General features: G+C 34.3%; 2 protein-coding genes across 2 annotated transcripts; one reads left to right on the forward strand and one right to left on the reverse strand.

The window, feature by feature from the left end:
* Nucleotides 1-826: 826 nt before the first annotated feature.
* On the reverse strand, nucleotides 827-12,511 carry LOC117919047 (developmentally-regulated G-protein 3). Its single transcript, XM_034836090.1, has 10 exons — nucleotides 12,351-12,511; nucleotides 11,628-11,681; nucleotides 8,878-9,051; nucleotides 8,730-8,801; nucleotides 7,681-7,740; nucleotides 5,281-5,390; nucleotides 3,921-4,220; nucleotides 2,102-2,293; nucleotides 1,315-1,366; nucleotides 827-1,227 (listed from the first exon to the last, which is right to left on the reverse strand). The coding sequence occupies exons 1-10, from the start codon at nucleotides 12,390-12,392 to the stop codon at nucleotides 1,177-1,179; spliced, it is 1,107 nt and encodes a 368-aa protein (XP_034691981.1). The 5' UTR covers nucleotides 12,393-12,511; the 3' UTR covers nucleotides 827-1,176.
* A 1,836-nt stretch (nucleotides 12,512-14,347) lies between these two features.
* Nucleotides 14,348-15,362, forward strand: LOC117919368. The gene is made up of 4 exons (XM_034836549.1): nucleotides 14,348-14,353; nucleotides 14,405-14,813; nucleotides 14,899-15,131; nucleotides 15,273-15,362. The coding sequence occupies exons 1-4, from the start codon at nucleotides 14,348-14,350 to the stop codon at nucleotides 15,360-15,362; spliced, it is 738 nt and encodes a 245-aa protein (XP_034692440.1).
* Nucleotides 15,363-18,796: the final 3,434 nt, after the last annotated feature.

The raw sequence follows: 18,796 nt of genomic DNA on the forward strand, positions 1-18,796 counted from the left end.
GGAGCTTCAAGGGCTACAATCCTTGCTAATAAAGATTTTGAAATGCTTCTTTTCAATTTTAAACTTTGAAATTAAATTATTTTATTAAATATATTTAATAACTTAAATTAAGTCATTAAATCCTATTAACTCAATAAATTTATTTATCAAACACCCTTTAAATTTTGGAAAAGTTGTTCAAGAATCATTTTCAATGATTTTCTAGATTTTAAGAAGGGGTCTTGAGAAGTTTGTCAAACCTTAATTTATGTAAGAATGTGTTTCCTTCAAACATTACAACGCTTTTCTAGCCCTCTCAAAATTACGTTTAAATGAGCTCTAAATTTAGACCTATTTGAAAGTAATTTGTTAATATGTTTTTATGATTTGAAATAAATATGATTTATCTTGAAATATATTATTTTTAAGAACAAATTTAACGTGTATTTTCAAATTTTTATTTTGAGCATTTTCAGAAACTATTGAAAATATGAAAAACATGATTAGGGATCCATTTGCAAACTGTTTTCAATATTTTTTTTTTTAATTTAAAAGACATGTGACAAAATTTTAATTGAGATCAGTTTTTTTATTTTTTATTTTTTTAATATTGTGAAACAAATTATTTTTAAGTACAAGTTGAACATTTATTTTTTGAATATTTTAAGAAACTATTGAAAATATGAAAAATATTTTCAATGCTTTTACATTTTACATAATAACTTCAAAGAAAATAAGTCCAAAAAATTGAAGTTCTCAAAGACAAGTTTACTTCAAAAAACAATTTAAAACTACTTTTAGGACTTGAAAACAATCCCAATTCCTAAATCATAACTTTGAAGAAATATTTCACCAACAAGCTGGCAATGGCTTATAATAATTTCTTCTAGTGCCAATATAACATTAAATTCCCTTCAATCCCATGGTTTATATAAGTCCTTTTCCGACCTCTTTTTAACCTTACAGTGCAAGATCATACATGATATAATCCGGATAAAAAGCGCTTGACAACAAAATGGCTTAATTACACATCAAGCTGTCTTATCTTCTACCTAATCCACCAAGAAACAGAGAGGATGCTGCATGCTCTATTGCAAAGTTTTGAAGCAAAGCAATCTGGACATGGAAACTTTACTCACCGAGAAAATCTCCTTGGACGCGCAAATGTGGATATGTGACTGATTTTGAGGTTTACACTCACACCTTTTTGATAATCTGAACGACATCTTCATCTTCCAGTTCATGCTCCTGGTTTGCAAAAGGCACCAAATGTAAATTAAGAAGTAAAATAAAAACGAAATGAAGATTATTATAGAGTCGGTTCATAGAATCAACCCTGCCAACTCTTTGGGGCTTGTGTTTCACGCTTGATCCCCAGACCAATGCACTGCAACATTTACCCAGAAAACGCATTAGGATTCAGCAAGGTAAAATCGTGATGATGTCTACAAATATTTATTCAAACCCAAAGAGGATATTCAGCCAGAATAGAAAGTAGTCTTCTCCGGTTTGGATTTTGCATAGGGCCTTGCTTGGAAATTGTTTTTGAAAACCATTCTTTTAAACAAAAAGGACATGCTTGATAAACTTTTGATAGAAAAAGGTTATTTGATATTTTGTTCTAAAACCGGATATTTTTTTAAAAAAAAAACAAATTTTAGGTGTTTTTAGTTGTTTAAAGTAGAGTATAACTGAAAATATGAACTATACTTTAAAAACTTTTACATTCTACATGAATACATAGTATCTTGAATCTTGCTCCAAAAAACAATTACGAATTGTTTTTAATAACTGTTCTCAAAAGCTGTTTTTAAAAACATTCTTGAACAGTAGCCTAAAACTATAATTACAGATCCACCAAGTACAACTCCTCTGATAACCTGCATTGGAAAAAACTCCTACTATATCGAAAAGTGGCCCATGTAGATGTAGCAGTTTTTCAAAAAAGAATCAAGTAAAACTAATTCATACTAGGTTAGAATTTATAAAAATATAAATATCAATTTCAAATAATAAGTAAAGCAAATTTTTTTTTTGTTCTTAGATGATGGTGAAGGAGCTTTAAAAATTCTCAAGAAATCAAAATTCTAGAGTACATGGAAGATTAGGAAAGAGCACTTACTACTTAAATTGTTTGAGCATGTCCTTGTGGATTCTGCTGCAGAAGTCCTCAACTGTCCTCCTTTTGGATGATAAAATTACAGGGTCTTCATAATCAGGATTCATTCCCTTGGGCTTTGTGTATATGCGAGTTAAATCAAGATACTCCCATATCTTTTCTAGCAGACCATCAAGGTTCCACTCCAGGTGAGCACTGCAGCAATAATCATATCAAACCACAACCAAAAAGGGAGAAATGAAAAACCTCGAATGAATGACTAGAATAAGATTATTTGGCAAAAACAATGACACCAATAGAAAACCAACTGTTCACACTCGATGGGATATAAGATATTCAATTCAACAAAGCTTTAATCCCAATTACTTGGGCCTACAAATTAGGAAGATTAAAATTAGGAGTTATGAGCTATAGTCAGGCCAATCATAATCATGCACTGTTTTGTCACGGATATCACCAGTCCCATTTTTTTTCCTCTCTTCTGATAACCGAGGAACCTCCCATGGCTGAGCCCTCTGGACCCTCCATAGGAACCCAAACCTTGGAATGCTGACCGCATCTACCGCAACCAGTACTGGGTAAATCCAAGACATTCAATCAACAGCAGAACCAGTCTCAATATGAACAATTGCATTCATGTTTTAAGACTTTCCCAAACTTTATGAACATAGATTGAAGCTAGAGGCTACTGATATTTTCACTTCCTAAATTCTTGGACTAAATGACAAGAGAAAATATTTTACATCTTCATCTGTTGTAGGGTATTCAAACTTCTTTCACAAAGTTTCACTATGACAAACTGCATTACATGTGTAAAGACTGTGTCCCAAGATTTACGACAAAGATTGCAGCAAGTAGGCTACTACTATCTCTCTTCCTAAACACTACAACAACACAAAAACAGAGAATATCTGTTGTAGGGTAGTGAAACTTCAAGCTTTCACAAAGTCTCAATGGGACAAACTGCGTTAATGTTTGAAGACTACATCCAAGCTTTTACTAACATAGATAGAAGCTAGTAGAATGCTAATATACCACTTCCTAAAAACTCAGGAGCAAAACAAGAGAAAACATTCCACATCTCCATTTTTAGGGTAGCCATCAAGCGTGGAGGGTGGGAGGAAGATCTTTGTCAATAACAGCCCCAAAAAGATAAATTTCCTCTGAAAGAACAAGACAGCCCATGCAATTGTGGTCACAAAAACTCTACCAATCACCTAAACCATCCATGTGTGGCTAGAGAATCTGAATTTCATTTATTACTACAATTTTTGGCACAGCTCCTATGTTTCTCTCAACCTCCCCCCCTCTCCTCTCTCCCTCCCGGCCCTTTTTTCCCCCTTTGATAAGACCAATCAGCCTTTTTGACACCCCCAATCGGAATTAACTTCCAAGTTCACGGTCAAGATGTCTGAAGGATATATTTCACAAAATCCATCAATGTTTCTACGGTTATCGTATATATTTTTTGTTTCATCTTTTGACAAAAAAAAAATTGAGTATAACAAAAATTTAGCGGGAAAGAGTCCCTAATTCAGTGGAAACAAAAAGTTGATGTGGAAAACGCATAAAACATATTCTAAGAAAATTCACAAGAAAAACATAATGATCACTTGTCAAAAAGTCAATGGTTCACCTCTTCATTACCACATCCTCTCTAGGAAAAACAAAAAAGGACAGATAAGGATCTTTTTCTCAAAATTTCACCTTTCAGGTCAACGTTTGTTTTTATTTTCCAATTTTATAAAACAAGATTTTTCAAATGAAAGCAAAAGGCACTTAATGGAAAAAAAAAAAAGAAAAAAAAAAGGCCTAATTATACCTGACTGGACAGTAGTGAGGAAGCTTATCCAGAACCTCCAACTCTTCAAGTGTTATCTGATCAATCTTGTTCACAGCATAGATGCAAGGTATATATACCCTACTACCCTCAATAACATCTATGAGGTCATCAGCAGTTGCATCGTATCTAAGAGAAACATCAGCATTGTGAATTCTGTATTCGCTACATATTGCCTTCACGGTTTCAAGATCCAGATTTGTGTTGGTAACTGTAGATGTGAAATTAATCCCACCCTTATCTTTCTTCCTGAAGGTCAGATTTGGTGGTTCCTTGTTTAACCTGTTTCCAGACAACAAAATAAATAAGTACAAAATACAAGAGGTCCACAAGTCGACTCTTTTATGAAGCAGATGATCACACAGCAGAACTTCAACAAGTCTTTTTAATACCCAAATAATCCAAATAAATCCTACCAGATAACAGACAGAAAATTTAAAACCTTCTCACTTGCCTATAAAGCAATGAACAGTAAGTAGTCAGGCACTTCATAGTGCAGAACAGCTGAGAATCTGACGTGCTTAAATTTTATATTCTATGACAAGCTGCGGTTTTCATAAGGTAATCAAATTATTCCATTAAATCTATAGACTTGTACATAAAAAGCAAGAGTTAAAAGGTTTTATGGATGAGAAATGGGATGCCTTCATTAACAATATTCTGACAACTAACAGGATTTGGTACCAAAATTCACATACTAATGGAAATATTAATTTCCTATGGAGTTGAACGATTTTATTTTCAACTTATAATTAAGATCCCACAAATAGATAAAGTTTAGTGTCATGAAGACGGTGATGACCGAAATTTCCATTTTTCAAAAGATTCATTAGTACTATTCTCAAATATAAAAAAAAAAACTCTTATTATTATCCACCACTGAAATTAGATTAGATCACCATGTAATCCAATTCTTCATAGCAGCAGTGCACTACATAGAATTTGAATGATCAGAATCAGCTAAGAAGTGAAGGCCAGTAAATTTAATCATAGGCGGAGAATTGACTATAGGGAACAGATAGACAATAAGCTTCATAGAATTATAATATGATTAACAGTAGTCAGAAAGAAAGAAAGAAGCAAAAGGCTTATCAAAAAAAAGAAAAAAAAAAGAAAAAGAAAGAAAGAAGTAAACGGGCAAAAAATTACTCAGTTTTCATATACAGTAAAGCAGCACCATTTTCATATATTGACCCCCCAAAAATTACTCAAACTTTATTTAAACACAAGCATAAAGGAAAAAAGGGGTTTTTCAGGTAGAAGCTGGACGCTATACCTTTCCCCAAAAAAATGAACCAGAACTGCAAAGAGAGAGCACAAATTTCAAGTATAACCAACTTACCTTATGCCAAATCCCTCGAGCTCTTTCTCTATCAGACGCTTGTGAGTAATTGGCTTTATTGCATCAAGAACAATCAAAATGCAATTGCATGTTCTAGCAGTGCTGATAACCTGGATATTGATGACATGCCACTTTAATATACTGAGCCAGAAGGATGAGCATATGAAGATTGCATACAAACAAGAAACATTACATACTAAGTGATTATTATCAATATTCTAACTTCCACATACTAAATAAATTGTCCACCAGAGGTTTAACCCAGAATAATGTAATGAATACTAGATCCTATGCAATCATATGCCACAAATCAAGAGTCTAGACAAAAATGTCCAGTGCACAACTAGTAACCAGTCAACATAGGGAGGAAGCTCATGTATGCATCGCATTCAGCAGCATTGGCGCCCCCAAATTAACATAGTGGAATCAAAAACAGGGAAAAAGGAAAAAAAAAAAAAAAAAAAAAGGGACATTAAAACCCATGGATAATATTTTGATGATATCTTGATCGCCCTTAAAACATTTTTTGATAGGCCAGCATAGAAATATATTAACAGTATCTAGCAAAAGGGTGTACCCAAGTACACAAGACATAAAAGGGTGCCAAGAGACAAAGAACAAGAAGAGAGAAACAAGAAACAGAATAACTCCTTCCCCAAACTTAGAGCTTACCCAATTAACAAAGTTTACCATAGACATTGACACCTCATATAAATCCACAATAACCCACTCTAAGAAATTACATAAAAAAGACATTTTGAGCAGTTGATCTGACTGTCTTCATATTGTCAAGCGACTGGTGATCAGCGTTTGCATAAGCAACCAAGGTACTGAATTCAAACAATCTCTGAAACCCTACACATCAATAAATGTCCCCGCAAATTGAAACACAGGTGGCTGTTATGTTTGCAGAAAGAAATCAGCATTTTCAGTGTAGAGTTGCCATTGAATCTCTTCCACTCTCTAATTTAAGAACAGACAGTGTCTATATGAATTTGGAATATGCATCAGGTGGCAACATGCAATATATCTAACACAAAATCTTTGAACTGAAGGACAATGTTGAATTGTCAACATTGTCAGGTTGACAACAATGCTGCTCCCTAGTAAATGATGGCTTAAAAAGTAAGGCCTGATGTTTATGTGCTTAGAATTTGGTTTTGACCAGGGAAATATGCCCAAGGTTGTTTGGGCTTGAGATTTGGTATGGTTCAAGAAGTAGTCCTAAATTGTTTGTGCTTAGGATTTGGTATCGGCCTAGGAAGTATGCCTTAAGTTGTTTGATCGGGATTTTGTAGGACCTGAACCATAAAAAAGGGATTAGCTTGATCTCACTAGAAGCCACTGATTTTCAGAGGAGTCTCAAGGAGTGCCTTGTCAGGGGAGGAATTTATTAGGTTAGCAACAATGTTGGTCCCCTAAAAAATAATGACTTAATAAGTAAAACTCAGGATAGTGTATGCTTGGGATTTGATGTTGGCTTGAAAATTATGCCCAAAGCTGTGTGGGCTCAAAATTTGGTATTGGCTCAAGAAGTAAGTCCAAGATTGTGTGTTCTTGGGATTTGATATTGGCCCAGGACATATGCCTATGGTTCTTGGCTCGAGATTTGGTGTGACTTGAACCATATAAAATGGACTAGTTTGATGTCACTAGCATCCAATTGGTTTTCAAAGGAGATGGCCAAATCCTTTTGCATGACAAATATATACCATTTTCCCTCCTTACCTTTTTGGGTAGAATGAAGTATCTATGCAAGTTTAACCATCTCTGAATGAACGATTCACCCACTAAAATAAATGCAAGGAACATAGAAAGAGGTTAAGAAAGCAAGCTAGACATCTTGGCATGAAGTATAAACATTCCTATTCCTTAGTCAAATAGTTTTTCACACTTGTTCCCTAAAGCAGCTATGTCCAGGACATATCCTATAGCCATGCAAAATTCATCTCTCGTTCAACATGGGAGATTAACACAATATTGAGTGTCCATTTGAGGCATACACTTTATGACATCCAAACCTGAGATTGGAACATCCTCTTTAGAATAATAAATGGATGTATCTGTTGTATATAGCATTCAATGTCTTATCATTTTTACAAGCCATAATGTTACATAACCAGAGGTTTGATGTTTCCCTGATGGTGATCCCAAGAACAGCATTTTATGGCATAAAGAAAGATATGCTGATAAAAGAATATATATATATATAATTAATAAATAGATGTTAAAAGCACCCATCAAAGGGTCAAAAGAATTGGAAAAAGATAAATATCTAGGTAACATAGATATCAAGAGTAAGAAACATGAAGCAGGTGTTTTACTATACATTTGTGGCATACATCTCACATGAGATAGCAGGAAACCAAGTTCTCTGAGACAACAGTAGGCACATCTTACCTGCCTTCCTCTACCTTTTCCATCCTTAGCACCCTCAATAATACCAGGGAGATCCAACAACTGCCAACCACACAGAAACTCAATTAAAAAAAAAAAAAAAGAAAAAAAGAAAAAAGAATTAAAGAAAACCTATCAATAGAAGTAAAATCAAGCATTGAGCACCAGGGCTCACAAGGCCACAAGCACGTAGATATTATTTGCCATGAAATACCTTGAAGTAAGTAAATAACTCCAAGTTGATTAATCAAGGAAATAACCCAAGGGAGGAGGACTTTTCAAACAAAATGCTCAGTACAATAAGAAAAACAGAAGCAGAAAATGTAAAGGATGTTAAACAAACAGCATATCACTTCACACCCTATGCCAGAAAAGAAGCAATGAAAAACAAAACACAATACAGCATTTTCTTTCTCCAATAAAAAAATTTACTTTATCAGCCAGTTTGATTCATGTAATTACTGAATTTTGTAAATAAAATGCATCTGTAACCTTTACCAATTCATAAGACCACAATATATATAGTCATTCCTTCTGCAGTATACTGGCAATTCTTTTATCGGTCAAGTCATTGTTTTATAACACAAAAATTGAAGAACCGTGAAATAAACGGGTGCAAAACAGATGAAAGAAATGGAATTATATAATTTTCTTTGATACATTTACCATCTTTCAATAAAAATTTACAATTATTTTTCCCTAACTGATCCAATAAGTCATTCTTGAACAATATATTCTCTTAAATACCAAAAGTTGCAAGTGCTACTTAGAGTCACAATATAAGGTTATTTTGCTCCTGTTCATTTTATCAACAGCAATAATTAAATCCCCAACATGTGACCAATAATTGCTCTCTGGATTGTTTCTAATATTACATGATATATCAAAATTTTTAGCTATTATCCATTGCCAAAGTCAAAGTAGAGTAGAGGACCTCCAGAACATCTGCAAGTGAAGATTTTTTCCTTTTAAAGAATAAATAAGGCCAACCTGCTGAATGCCAAAGGGGACATAATCCAAGTACACATTAACATCTTTGAAGGAATTGCTACCTGAATTTTAGCTCCTCGATACGTTATCACACCAGGAATGCAAGTTAAGGTAGTAAATTCATAGGAAGCAACCTGTAAAACATAAAAAAATATCAGACAACTTAAAAATTCCTTAAGATATATAAATCACAATGGAAAGATTTCAAACCTCAGAAAAAGTGCCTGTTAATTTATTTAGAAGTGTGGACTTCCCAACTGAAGGGAAACCAACCAGACCAACTCTTGAATCTCCACTTTTAGTAACATCAAAACCTTCACCAGGACCACCAGCACCTTTTGATGAGGGTGCAAGGAGTTCCCTTCGTAGTTTTGCAAGTTTAGCCTAGCAGGAGACAATCAATGACATTCAGATTGTTTTTCATTGGAAAATCAATAATTAAAAAAACACATCAAGAAATTCTTAAAAAATACACTGCAATCCAACTTTGGCAGTTTCTCTAGCATGCATTTAAATATGAAAAATCAAAAACTTGTTCTACACAATAGAAAAAGTTATACTCCTATGAAACAATATTTATCACCACTTCACCAGTATGCACAACATCTAGTCTATAGATATGATATACATAGATAAACTACATGTGAATTGAATTGTTTATTTAGTGTTCAAGAAAACTCTATTATCAATTTTTTTCCCAAAAAATATATTAGTCTCCAACCCATCTAATACCACACTTGTGCTAACTTTTGACCTAGATTTATATCATCAATGGCAGTGGCAGTGTTTTTTCCTTTAAAATGTTAGGTCAACATACACAATGATCCATCACATGATAAAGCTACAACAATAATGCAAGTTTCCACAACAAGAATATGTAAGTTCCTACATCACAATAAAAATGTAAGACTCCCTCCCCAACTCCCTCCTTCACTGAAGAAACTATATCCTTCTATAGACTCAACCCATGTATAATATACACATTATGCCTTACAACACATTATACAGTGGTGCATATCCACTGCAAGCTTCTCTGCGTTGGTTAATGGCACTTCTATGGGTTTCTTTCAAAGCTCAAGGGGGTTGAGGTAGGGTGATCCTCTTTCGCCTTACCCATTTGTGATTGCCATGGAGGTTTTTAGCTTTTTTCTTAAAAGGGTTGTGGATAGAGGTTTTATGTCGGGCTGTAGGGTGAAGGGTAGGAGTGAAGAAGGAGTTCAGATTTCCCATCTGTTGTTTGCTGATGATACTCTGGTGTTTTGCCAAGCTTCTCAAGACCATCTGATTTACCTAAGTTGGTTGCTTATGTGGTTTGAAGCTGTGCCAGGGTTGAGAATAAACTTGGAGAAGAGTGAACTCATTCGAGTAGGGAGGGTAGAGAATATTGATGATCTCGCTTTGGATTTTGGTTGTAGAGTGGGTAGTCTCTCGTCCACTTATTTGGGCCTTCCCTTGGGTGTTCCGTTTAAGTCAGTGTCAATGTGGGATGGAGTGGATGAGTGCTTCCATAGAAGGTTGGCCATGTGGAAGAGACAATACTTATCTAAGGGAGGAAGAGCGACTCTAATCCGAAGTACCTTGTCGAATCTTCCTATTTACTTTATGTCCTTGTTGCACTTGCCAAGCTCAGTTAGCCGGAGATTAGAGTAAATTCAAAAGGATTTCCTTTGGGGTGGTGGCAATTTGGAGTGAAAGCCACATTTAGTAAGATGGGAGTTGGTGTGCTTAAGTAAAAAAAAAGGGGGTTTGGGGGTTAAATGTCTTTCCATCCTCAATAAGGCTCTTCTTTCTAAATGGAATTGGCGCTTAACAAATGAGAGAGGGGCTTTGTGGAATCAAGTGATTAGAGGAAAGTATGGGGAAGATAGAGGGGGTTGGTGCTCTCGGGAAGTGAGAGAAGCGCATGGTGTGGGGCTTTGGAAAGGAATAAGGATGGATTGGGAGTTGGTGGGCGCTTGGATTTCATTCCGTGTAGGTAATGGGCGGAGGGTGAGATTTTGGAGTGATAGATGATGTGGGGACTCCCCTTTGTGTGTGTCATTTCCTTCCTTATTTGTTTTTTCTGTTGATAAGGAAGCATGGGTGGCGGATATTTGGGACGACTTGGTTGAGGAGGGTTGGGGGGGTTGGAATCCCCCCTTTTCAAGAGCCCTAAATGATTGGGAGGTGGAAAGATTCTTGGAGCATCTTCATGGGAAAAGAGTGCTTGAAGATGTGGATGATATGGTGGTTTGGATTGAAACAAAGAGTGGAAAGTTCTCGACCAAGTCTCTCTACCTTGCTCTAGAAGCGGACTACCCTTACCCAAGATTAGTTTCTTTGCGTGGGAGGTACGTGGGGTAAAGCCTTAACCTTGGATCTTGTTCAGAAAAGAGGATGGACCTTGACAAATAGATGTTTTATGCGTCTTGAGAATGAGGAGACCATAGACCATCTTCTTCTACATTGTTCAAAAACAAGGGTCTTATGGGATTTACTCTTTATTTTGTTTGGGGTGTCTTGGGTGCTACCTTCTTCAGTTAGAGAGACTCTCCTTAGCTGACATGGTTTTTTTGTGGGCAAAAAACGCAAAAAGGTGTGGAGAGTTACTCCTCTTTATATTTTTTGGACGGTTTGGAAGGCGAGAAATAGATTGGCTTTCAAGGATGATGTGTTGTCAATCCAGAGAATGAAATACTCTTTTATTTTTTCTCTTTGGTCTGAGGCTAAGTTGTTTATAGTTGATTGCCCTCTAACTATGGTTAATTTTATTGATTGGTTGGGCTCCTATTAAGGTTGTTTTATGGGCCAATTGGGTGTTTTTCTTATTCTTTTTTGGCCTTTTTGGTGGTGGGTGTATAGGTATTGTACACCTTGAGTCGCTTTTTTGGCGTCTCTTTATATATGAAATTCTCTTTACTTATATATATAAAAAAAAACTCATTTACAAAACAAATACTAAGAAACAGAAGGACAGGTACCTTTAACAAGCCCAGATGATGAGCTGTAGCTTTATTCTTCTGAGTTCTTGCCATCTGCAAAAAACAACAAAGCAAATCATAAAGGCTGTGTAACAACTCCAAAAATATTACCATGGAACCAAGAACTCCTAAGCATCATTTGAATTTTACAACTTAGAGCTGCTGGATTAAAATCTCCGTCCCCAATTCCGAATCCTCCATAAAAACTTACTACATTGCAAATCTAGACAAAGATCATTACAACTTAAAATCCAAATCCATGAATTTAAAATAACATTTGAGAGGTCTTATGTACAAACCCATAAAATAAAAATCAATGATATCCAAATCATAATTTACAATCATGTGCCAATGGTAACACCCACAAGCTTCTTGACGATAAGAATGATAGTTCCAGACAAGTTTCTACAGAGTTCATAAATCATAATACCAATCAATAAAACCAATTATTATACCAATAAATTTCTTCTTTCACAATACAAAACAAGATTTGAGTGAGCGATAATTCCATTAAAAATATTAGCCTTTGTCTGAGAAAATTCGCTTCCAATGAACGTCCCTTTTTTCCATTATTTGCTAACAAAAAAGTAGGAAAACGAAAATTATGATTAATAATAACAGGAGTCACTAAAAAATATAGATTTTGCGTTCTCTTATTCTCTCAGAAACGAACCAAGAGTGCGAAATGGAGCTAGGGTTTGAGATTGTCGAGAAGAATAATACCTCATCTTCGATATCTTTGATTTTCTGCATCACGGTCGCCATGGTTGAAGCACAGAGAAAAAGGGAGGGTCTGATTGAGTCCGCCGACGCTGAACTGGTGAGGTCGAGATGAGAGTGAAAATGGCGGTGGAGATGCTTAGAAGTTATAACCAGGCTCAACGACAACTGTGGCAGCGATCGAGGCCGTAGCTCATTGGGCCTGAATGGGTGGGCCTCTTTTTGCGCTTGAGCTATGGTTTGGGTTCGTGCTCCCAAGACTGGACAACAGGACCCCGTTTTGTCTACCTGGTCAAGACTGGACAATGTATCTACTAAGACTGAGGCTTGCATAGGAAGCCTAAATCCCAATAAAATTGATCCGATCCAATCCAATCAAACTTTGACTAAATCGGTTCAATTTTCAATCATCATTAAGATTGATTTGGTTTGATGGTGAAGCCCGACTTTATGGATTTGATTTTCGATTTCTTTCTTTCCAACAAAAACCAACCCCGAGTGACACTTCAATACTTATTTATTAACTGATTTATGTATGGGATTCCTATCTTTTGTGATTTCTAATTCTTTGGTTAATTTCCTAATGTTATGTTTGTTTCTGAAAAAATTGAGGAAAAATATAAAAAAATAAAATAAAAAAATAGAAGAATTTTTTTTAAATTTAATTAATTATTTTTATATGCTTTTTAAAATTCATTTTACTTGTTTTTCTTTATTATATAAAGATTAAATAATATATATATATATATATATATATATATATATATATATATATATATATATATATATATATATATATATATATATATATAAATTTTTGATGAATTTTAATTAAATTTGATTTTTTTTATATACTTTTTATGATGGAATGAAAATTATTTTTCTTAATATTTTTAAAACCAAACATAGCCTTAATATTTCTTATTATCTTTATTTTTAAAATTTTATTAATGTAACTAATGACTATGTGGCAAAATAAAATTTTAAACTTGATCTAAATTAACTTCCATTCAACTTATCATCTAAATGCAAAAAATATATATTTGAAGAAATTAATATTGGATGGATAGATTTCTTATTTTTTGTATTTTAAAGAGATGTTATTAACCTTTTTTATTCTTATCTTAAAAGGATAATGGCTTTTAAAAAAAGGCTTAAAATTTAAAAATTTTATTATCTTAAATTTCAAAAGTTTTAAAGGTAATTTTTAAAACATATTATGAGTCCATACTTCTTGAATGAATTATTATACTTTAAATGAAAATTATCAAAATTTTAAATTTTAAAAAGAAAAAACAAAAAATATATTCAAACTAATATTTAATTATTTTTATTAATAATATAAACAAAAATAAAAATTTTGAGTCTATTTCAGTTTTTTAAGGTAAGTAATAGAAAATAGTTTAAATTTAGAAAAAGTTAAGCGTCACCGAAATCACAGCTTTTTAGCCGCGTGCATGGTAACATGTCATAATTTTCAAACATGGTATAACTAGAATCCTTTTATTTTCGTATTCTTCACTTTTCCTTATCGAATTTTCCTTCCATATCTGATACGAGGAGATGGGAGAGTCGGAAAATCAAGTATATAAGAGAGAGTTAGGAATTTATTATTTTATTTCTTTCCTCTTCATCGCCGCCACTTCCGTCATCTCCGGTGAGCACCTTGCCGCCACCTTATATTTTGAGTAAATTTTTGCAGTTACAATGGGTGACGCAGTCCTCGAATTGGTGGGCATGCCTGGACCATGGGCTGAGAACGATTCTGAACCATCAGACCACTACACCACAAAAATTGGTGGACTGCCTGTAAGCAACTGCAGATTCTACAGATTTGTCTGATTTATTTATTTATTTAAATAGAACTCCATTCATATCCCGGCGGTTGATTTTCGAATGCAGGACTGGCCGATTCCGCAGTTGCTCTCCTCAAAACCCCATCTTCTTCGGTGTGCTATATGTGAAAAGGATCTCTGTCTTGTGGCTCAGGTAGTGATACTATGAAAGTTTTGTGGATTTGAAATGTGGGTCTTTGAATTCATGCCCTTTTTTTTTAGGTTTATGCCCCGATTTCTGGCAAAAATTTGAAGATTGACGAGCGGGTAATCTATGTTTTGGGCTGTTTGACGTCCACATGTGGAAGAAATCCGTGTAGCTGGCGGGCTATTCGTGTTCAGAAATTAAATCCTACCGACGAGGAAGTAGTACAAGAGACTGCCGTTGCATCATCTCCTGTTGCTGGATGGAATAATGATATATGGACGGAAGAGGGGAATGATGAAAATGACGAAGATATTGATTTGGAGGAGTTGGGTGTGGCTCTCTTTGAAGCTGCAAGCGTGGCTTCTTTTTCCAAGAAGCGGCACGCCAAGCCTACTGTGAAGTCTTCACCTTTGAACGCCAAGCCTACTGTGAAGTCCTCACCTTTGAGTCCTGGAACTAGGGTGGTTTCTAATGACACACCAGGTAAAAGTAAAACCGTAGATATCATAATTAATAAGATGTGATGGTTCAACTGGAAGAGATTTTTATTAATGTTTCTTGATTGCAGTGTTGCCTTGTTTTTATACATACACTGAGGAAGAGTTAACCTCAAGGGAAATAAAGAAAGAACAGATCCAGAAAGTAGTATCCAACGAGGAGGCTTATGAGTATACGGGGACTTGGAATGCTGACAGGACTTACTTCAGGTTCAGGAAATGTCTAGATGCATACCCAGAACAATGTTTCAGGTATAACCCTAACTGCCTTTACTCATTTCTGATGAAGGTTGCCTACATACTTGTAATGGAATGTTTGATACAAGATTTGACCCCCAAAAGTAGGAATTCTCACAACTATATAGAATGCCATTATATTAGATGACTGCAACTATTTCCAAATTACCTTGTCATTTTATGCCTTTTCGGGTGGCCATATGCTTAGATACTCATATGGTGGGAAGCCACTTCTGGCTATGGAAGAGGTAGAAGACCCAGGGAGATGCAGGCATTGTGGGGGTTCAATGCACTATGAGATGCAGTTGACACCTGCACTCTTGTATTTTCTACAAGAACGAGCTGATGATCGTCAAAAAGACTCACTCGAGGACTGGACCTGGCTGACAGTGATTGTATTTACTTGTTCTCAAGTGAGTTTGCTCTTTTATTTTTAAGCAATTTGGGAATCTATTTTGGGTCTATATTCAAGCTCATTGGAAACATGCCCATCAATTATAATGATCCAAGCTTATTTTAGACATTTTTTGTTTTTTGCTATCTCTTTTTTAGAGCTGTTTTCATCCCGGTGATCAAGAGAAGTCGGATAATGAAGGCTGGGAAGTAGCAGAGGAGGTCATTTTCATACAATATGAGAAAACAGTGCATGAAGCACGTAATGAGGCTTATTTTTCCTGATCAGGAAAGAGAGGAGAATAAGACAGAAGTATATTTAATTTAATTATTAGTTGTTTGGATCATTAGTTTGGTCTGCTAGTAATTTCTGAAAAGTATATAGGTGCTGAGAGAAACAAGTTTTTAAAATTTTTCATACCAAATTTGAATTATTTGTAAGCCAAGGTAGTATGCATCTTCTTTAATAAGCTTATGTACATCTTTTGTGTGGATAGAATCCTAGAGTGGGTTTAAAAACATGTGATTATTAGAAGAGACTTTACCCCAAAAATTGTCCAGTATGCTCATACATCACTTTAAAAAAGAAAAAAAGTGATGTGAATTTTTACACTGACGTAGGAGAAACCACTTTTTAAACTTACTACCTTAATGTGATTTAATGATTTGAATAATTCTAATAGAAGGTTTAGTTTGTGGATTTTTTTTTAAATACATTATTTTTGCTCAAAACTCTGGTATAAATGTCTTCATGAGAATACTGTTTTCTATATTTGAGTTTCTAAATAAAACATTTTTTTAAAACAATTTGAAATTAAACCTAAAAACTATTGTTGAAAACTATTTTTTTTTTATAATTTTTAATTTTAAAAAAAGACTTTATTTGTTAGCATAGTGTTTTGTTTTTGGATTGATAAGATAAAAGTTTTATTAAAAATATGAAATAATAAATATTTTATAAATCCTACTTGTGTATAATTTTCAATTACACATGTTGTGCAAATAAGCCGGATGCAAAAAGTCTTAAGCAAAAATGACATTCAATTAGAAAAATTCACACAACTTTTATTAGGATTTTGATTCTATTTTTATAGCTATCGCAATACCTCCATAGATGGGATCTACAGTATTTCTTGCAAAATTCATTATTATGGTAAAATAGTCATAAAATGGAAAGAGGGTTCATTATTATAGTAAGACAAACATAAGACAAAATGAGAGAATCAAGCGCTTCATACAGGCTTGTAAAACACTTCAATCCCTGTAGTTCGAGAATTAAGCCGAGAGAACATATTGTAGCCGCATTATTATACATAGTGCAACTATAATATTTTCTCTCTATATATAACACGACAACCACACCACACTAAAAAACCCTAATTACAAAAGGTGGTTCCACAATAGGCTAAACGGGCCCAAAAAATATTGCACGGATATTGCACATTAAAAAAAACCATGCGATATTATTCGGGTCGGGTCGTCAAACTGAATCAAACAAAACTATGCTCCACAAAGCCCAACAGTTCCATGCATTAGGATATAGAGGCCTCCTTGGATGATTGGGTGGCTTGCAACTATATAGAATGCCATTATATTAGAGGACTGCAACTATTTCCAAATTACCTTATCATTTTATGCCTTTTCGGGTGGCCATATGCTTAGATACTCATATGGTGGGAAGCCACTTCTGGCTATAGAAGAGATAGAAGACCCAGGGAGATGCAGGCATTGTGGGGGTTCAATGCACTATGAGATGCAGTTGACACCTGCACTCTTGTATTTTCTACAAGAACGAGCTGATGATCGTCAAAAAGACTCACTCGAGGACTGGACCTGGCTGACAGTGATTGTATTTACTTGTTCTCAAGTGAGTTTGCTCTTTTATCTTTAAGCAATTTGGGAATCCATTTTTGGTCTATATTCAAGCTAATTGGAAACATGCCCATCAATTATAATGATCCAAGCTTATTTTAGACATTTTTTGTTTTTTGCTATCTCTTTTTTAGAGCTGTTTTCATCCCGGTGATCAAGAGAAGTTGGATAATGAAGGCTGGGAAGTAGCAGAGGAGGTCATTTTCATACAATATGAGAAAACAGTGCATGAAGCACGTAATGAGGCTTATTTTTCCTGATAAGGAAAGAGAGGAGAATAAGACAGAAGTATATTTAATTTAATTATTAGTTGTTGGATCATTAGTTTGGTCTACTAGTAATTTCTGAAAAGTATATAGGTGCTGAGAGACAAGTTTTTAAAATTTTTCATACCAAATTTGAATTATTTGTAAGCCAAGGTAGTATGCATCTTCTTTAATAAGCTTATGTACATCTTTTGTGTGGATAGAATCCTAGAGTGGGTTTAAAAACATGTGATTATTAGAAGAGACTTTACCCCAAAAATTGTCCATAGTATGCTCATACATCACTTTTTTTCTTTTTTTGATGTGAATTTTTACACTGACGTAGGAGAAACCACTTTTTAAACTTACTACCTTAATATGATTTAATGATTTGGAATAATTCTAATAGAAGGTTTAGTTTTGGTATAAATGTCTTCATGAGAATACTGTTTTCTATATTTGAGTTTCTAAATAAAACATTTTTTTAAAACAATTGGAAATTAAACCTAAAAACTATTGTTGAAAACGATTTTTTGTATATAATTTTTAATTTTTAAAAAAGACTTTATTTGTTAGCATAGTGTTTTGTTTTTGGATTGATAAGATAAAAGTTTTATTAAAAATATGAAATAATAAATATTTTATAAATCCTACTTGTGTATAATTTTCAAATACACATGTTGTGCAAATAAGCCGGATGCAAAAAGTCTTCAGCAAAAATGACATTCAATTAGAAAAATTCACACAACTTTTATTAGGATTTTGATTCTATTTTTATAGCTATCGCAATACCTCCATCGATGGGATCTACAGTATTTCTTGCAAAGTTCATTATTATGGTAAAACAGTCATAAGATGAAAAGAGGGTTCATTATTATGGTAAGACAAACATAAGACAAAATGAGAGAATCAAGCACTTCATACAAGCTTGTAAAACACTCTAATCCCTGTAGTTCCTGAAAGGAATTAAGTCGAATTCCCAACCTGTGATAAACAAAAAATAAATAGAGAAAACACACGCCAAAGAGAAAATATTGTAGCCGCATAGTGCGGCTACAATATTTTCTCTCTATATATAACACGACAACCACACCACACTAAAAACCCTAATTACAAAAGGTGGGTCCACAATAGGCTAAACGGGCCCAAAAAATATTGCACGAATATTGCACATTAAAAAAAACCATGCAATATTATTCGGGTCGGGTCGTCAAACTGGATC

This window comes from Vitis riparia, chromosome 7 (assembly GCF_004353265.1).
Source record: "Vitis riparia cultivar Riparia Gloire de Montpellier isolate 1030 chromosome 7, EGFV_Vit.rip_1.0, whole genome shotgun sequence".
Taxonomy (NCBI): domain Eukaryota; kingdom Viridiplantae; phylum Streptophyta; class Magnoliopsida; order Vitales; family Vitaceae; genus Vitis; species Vitis riparia.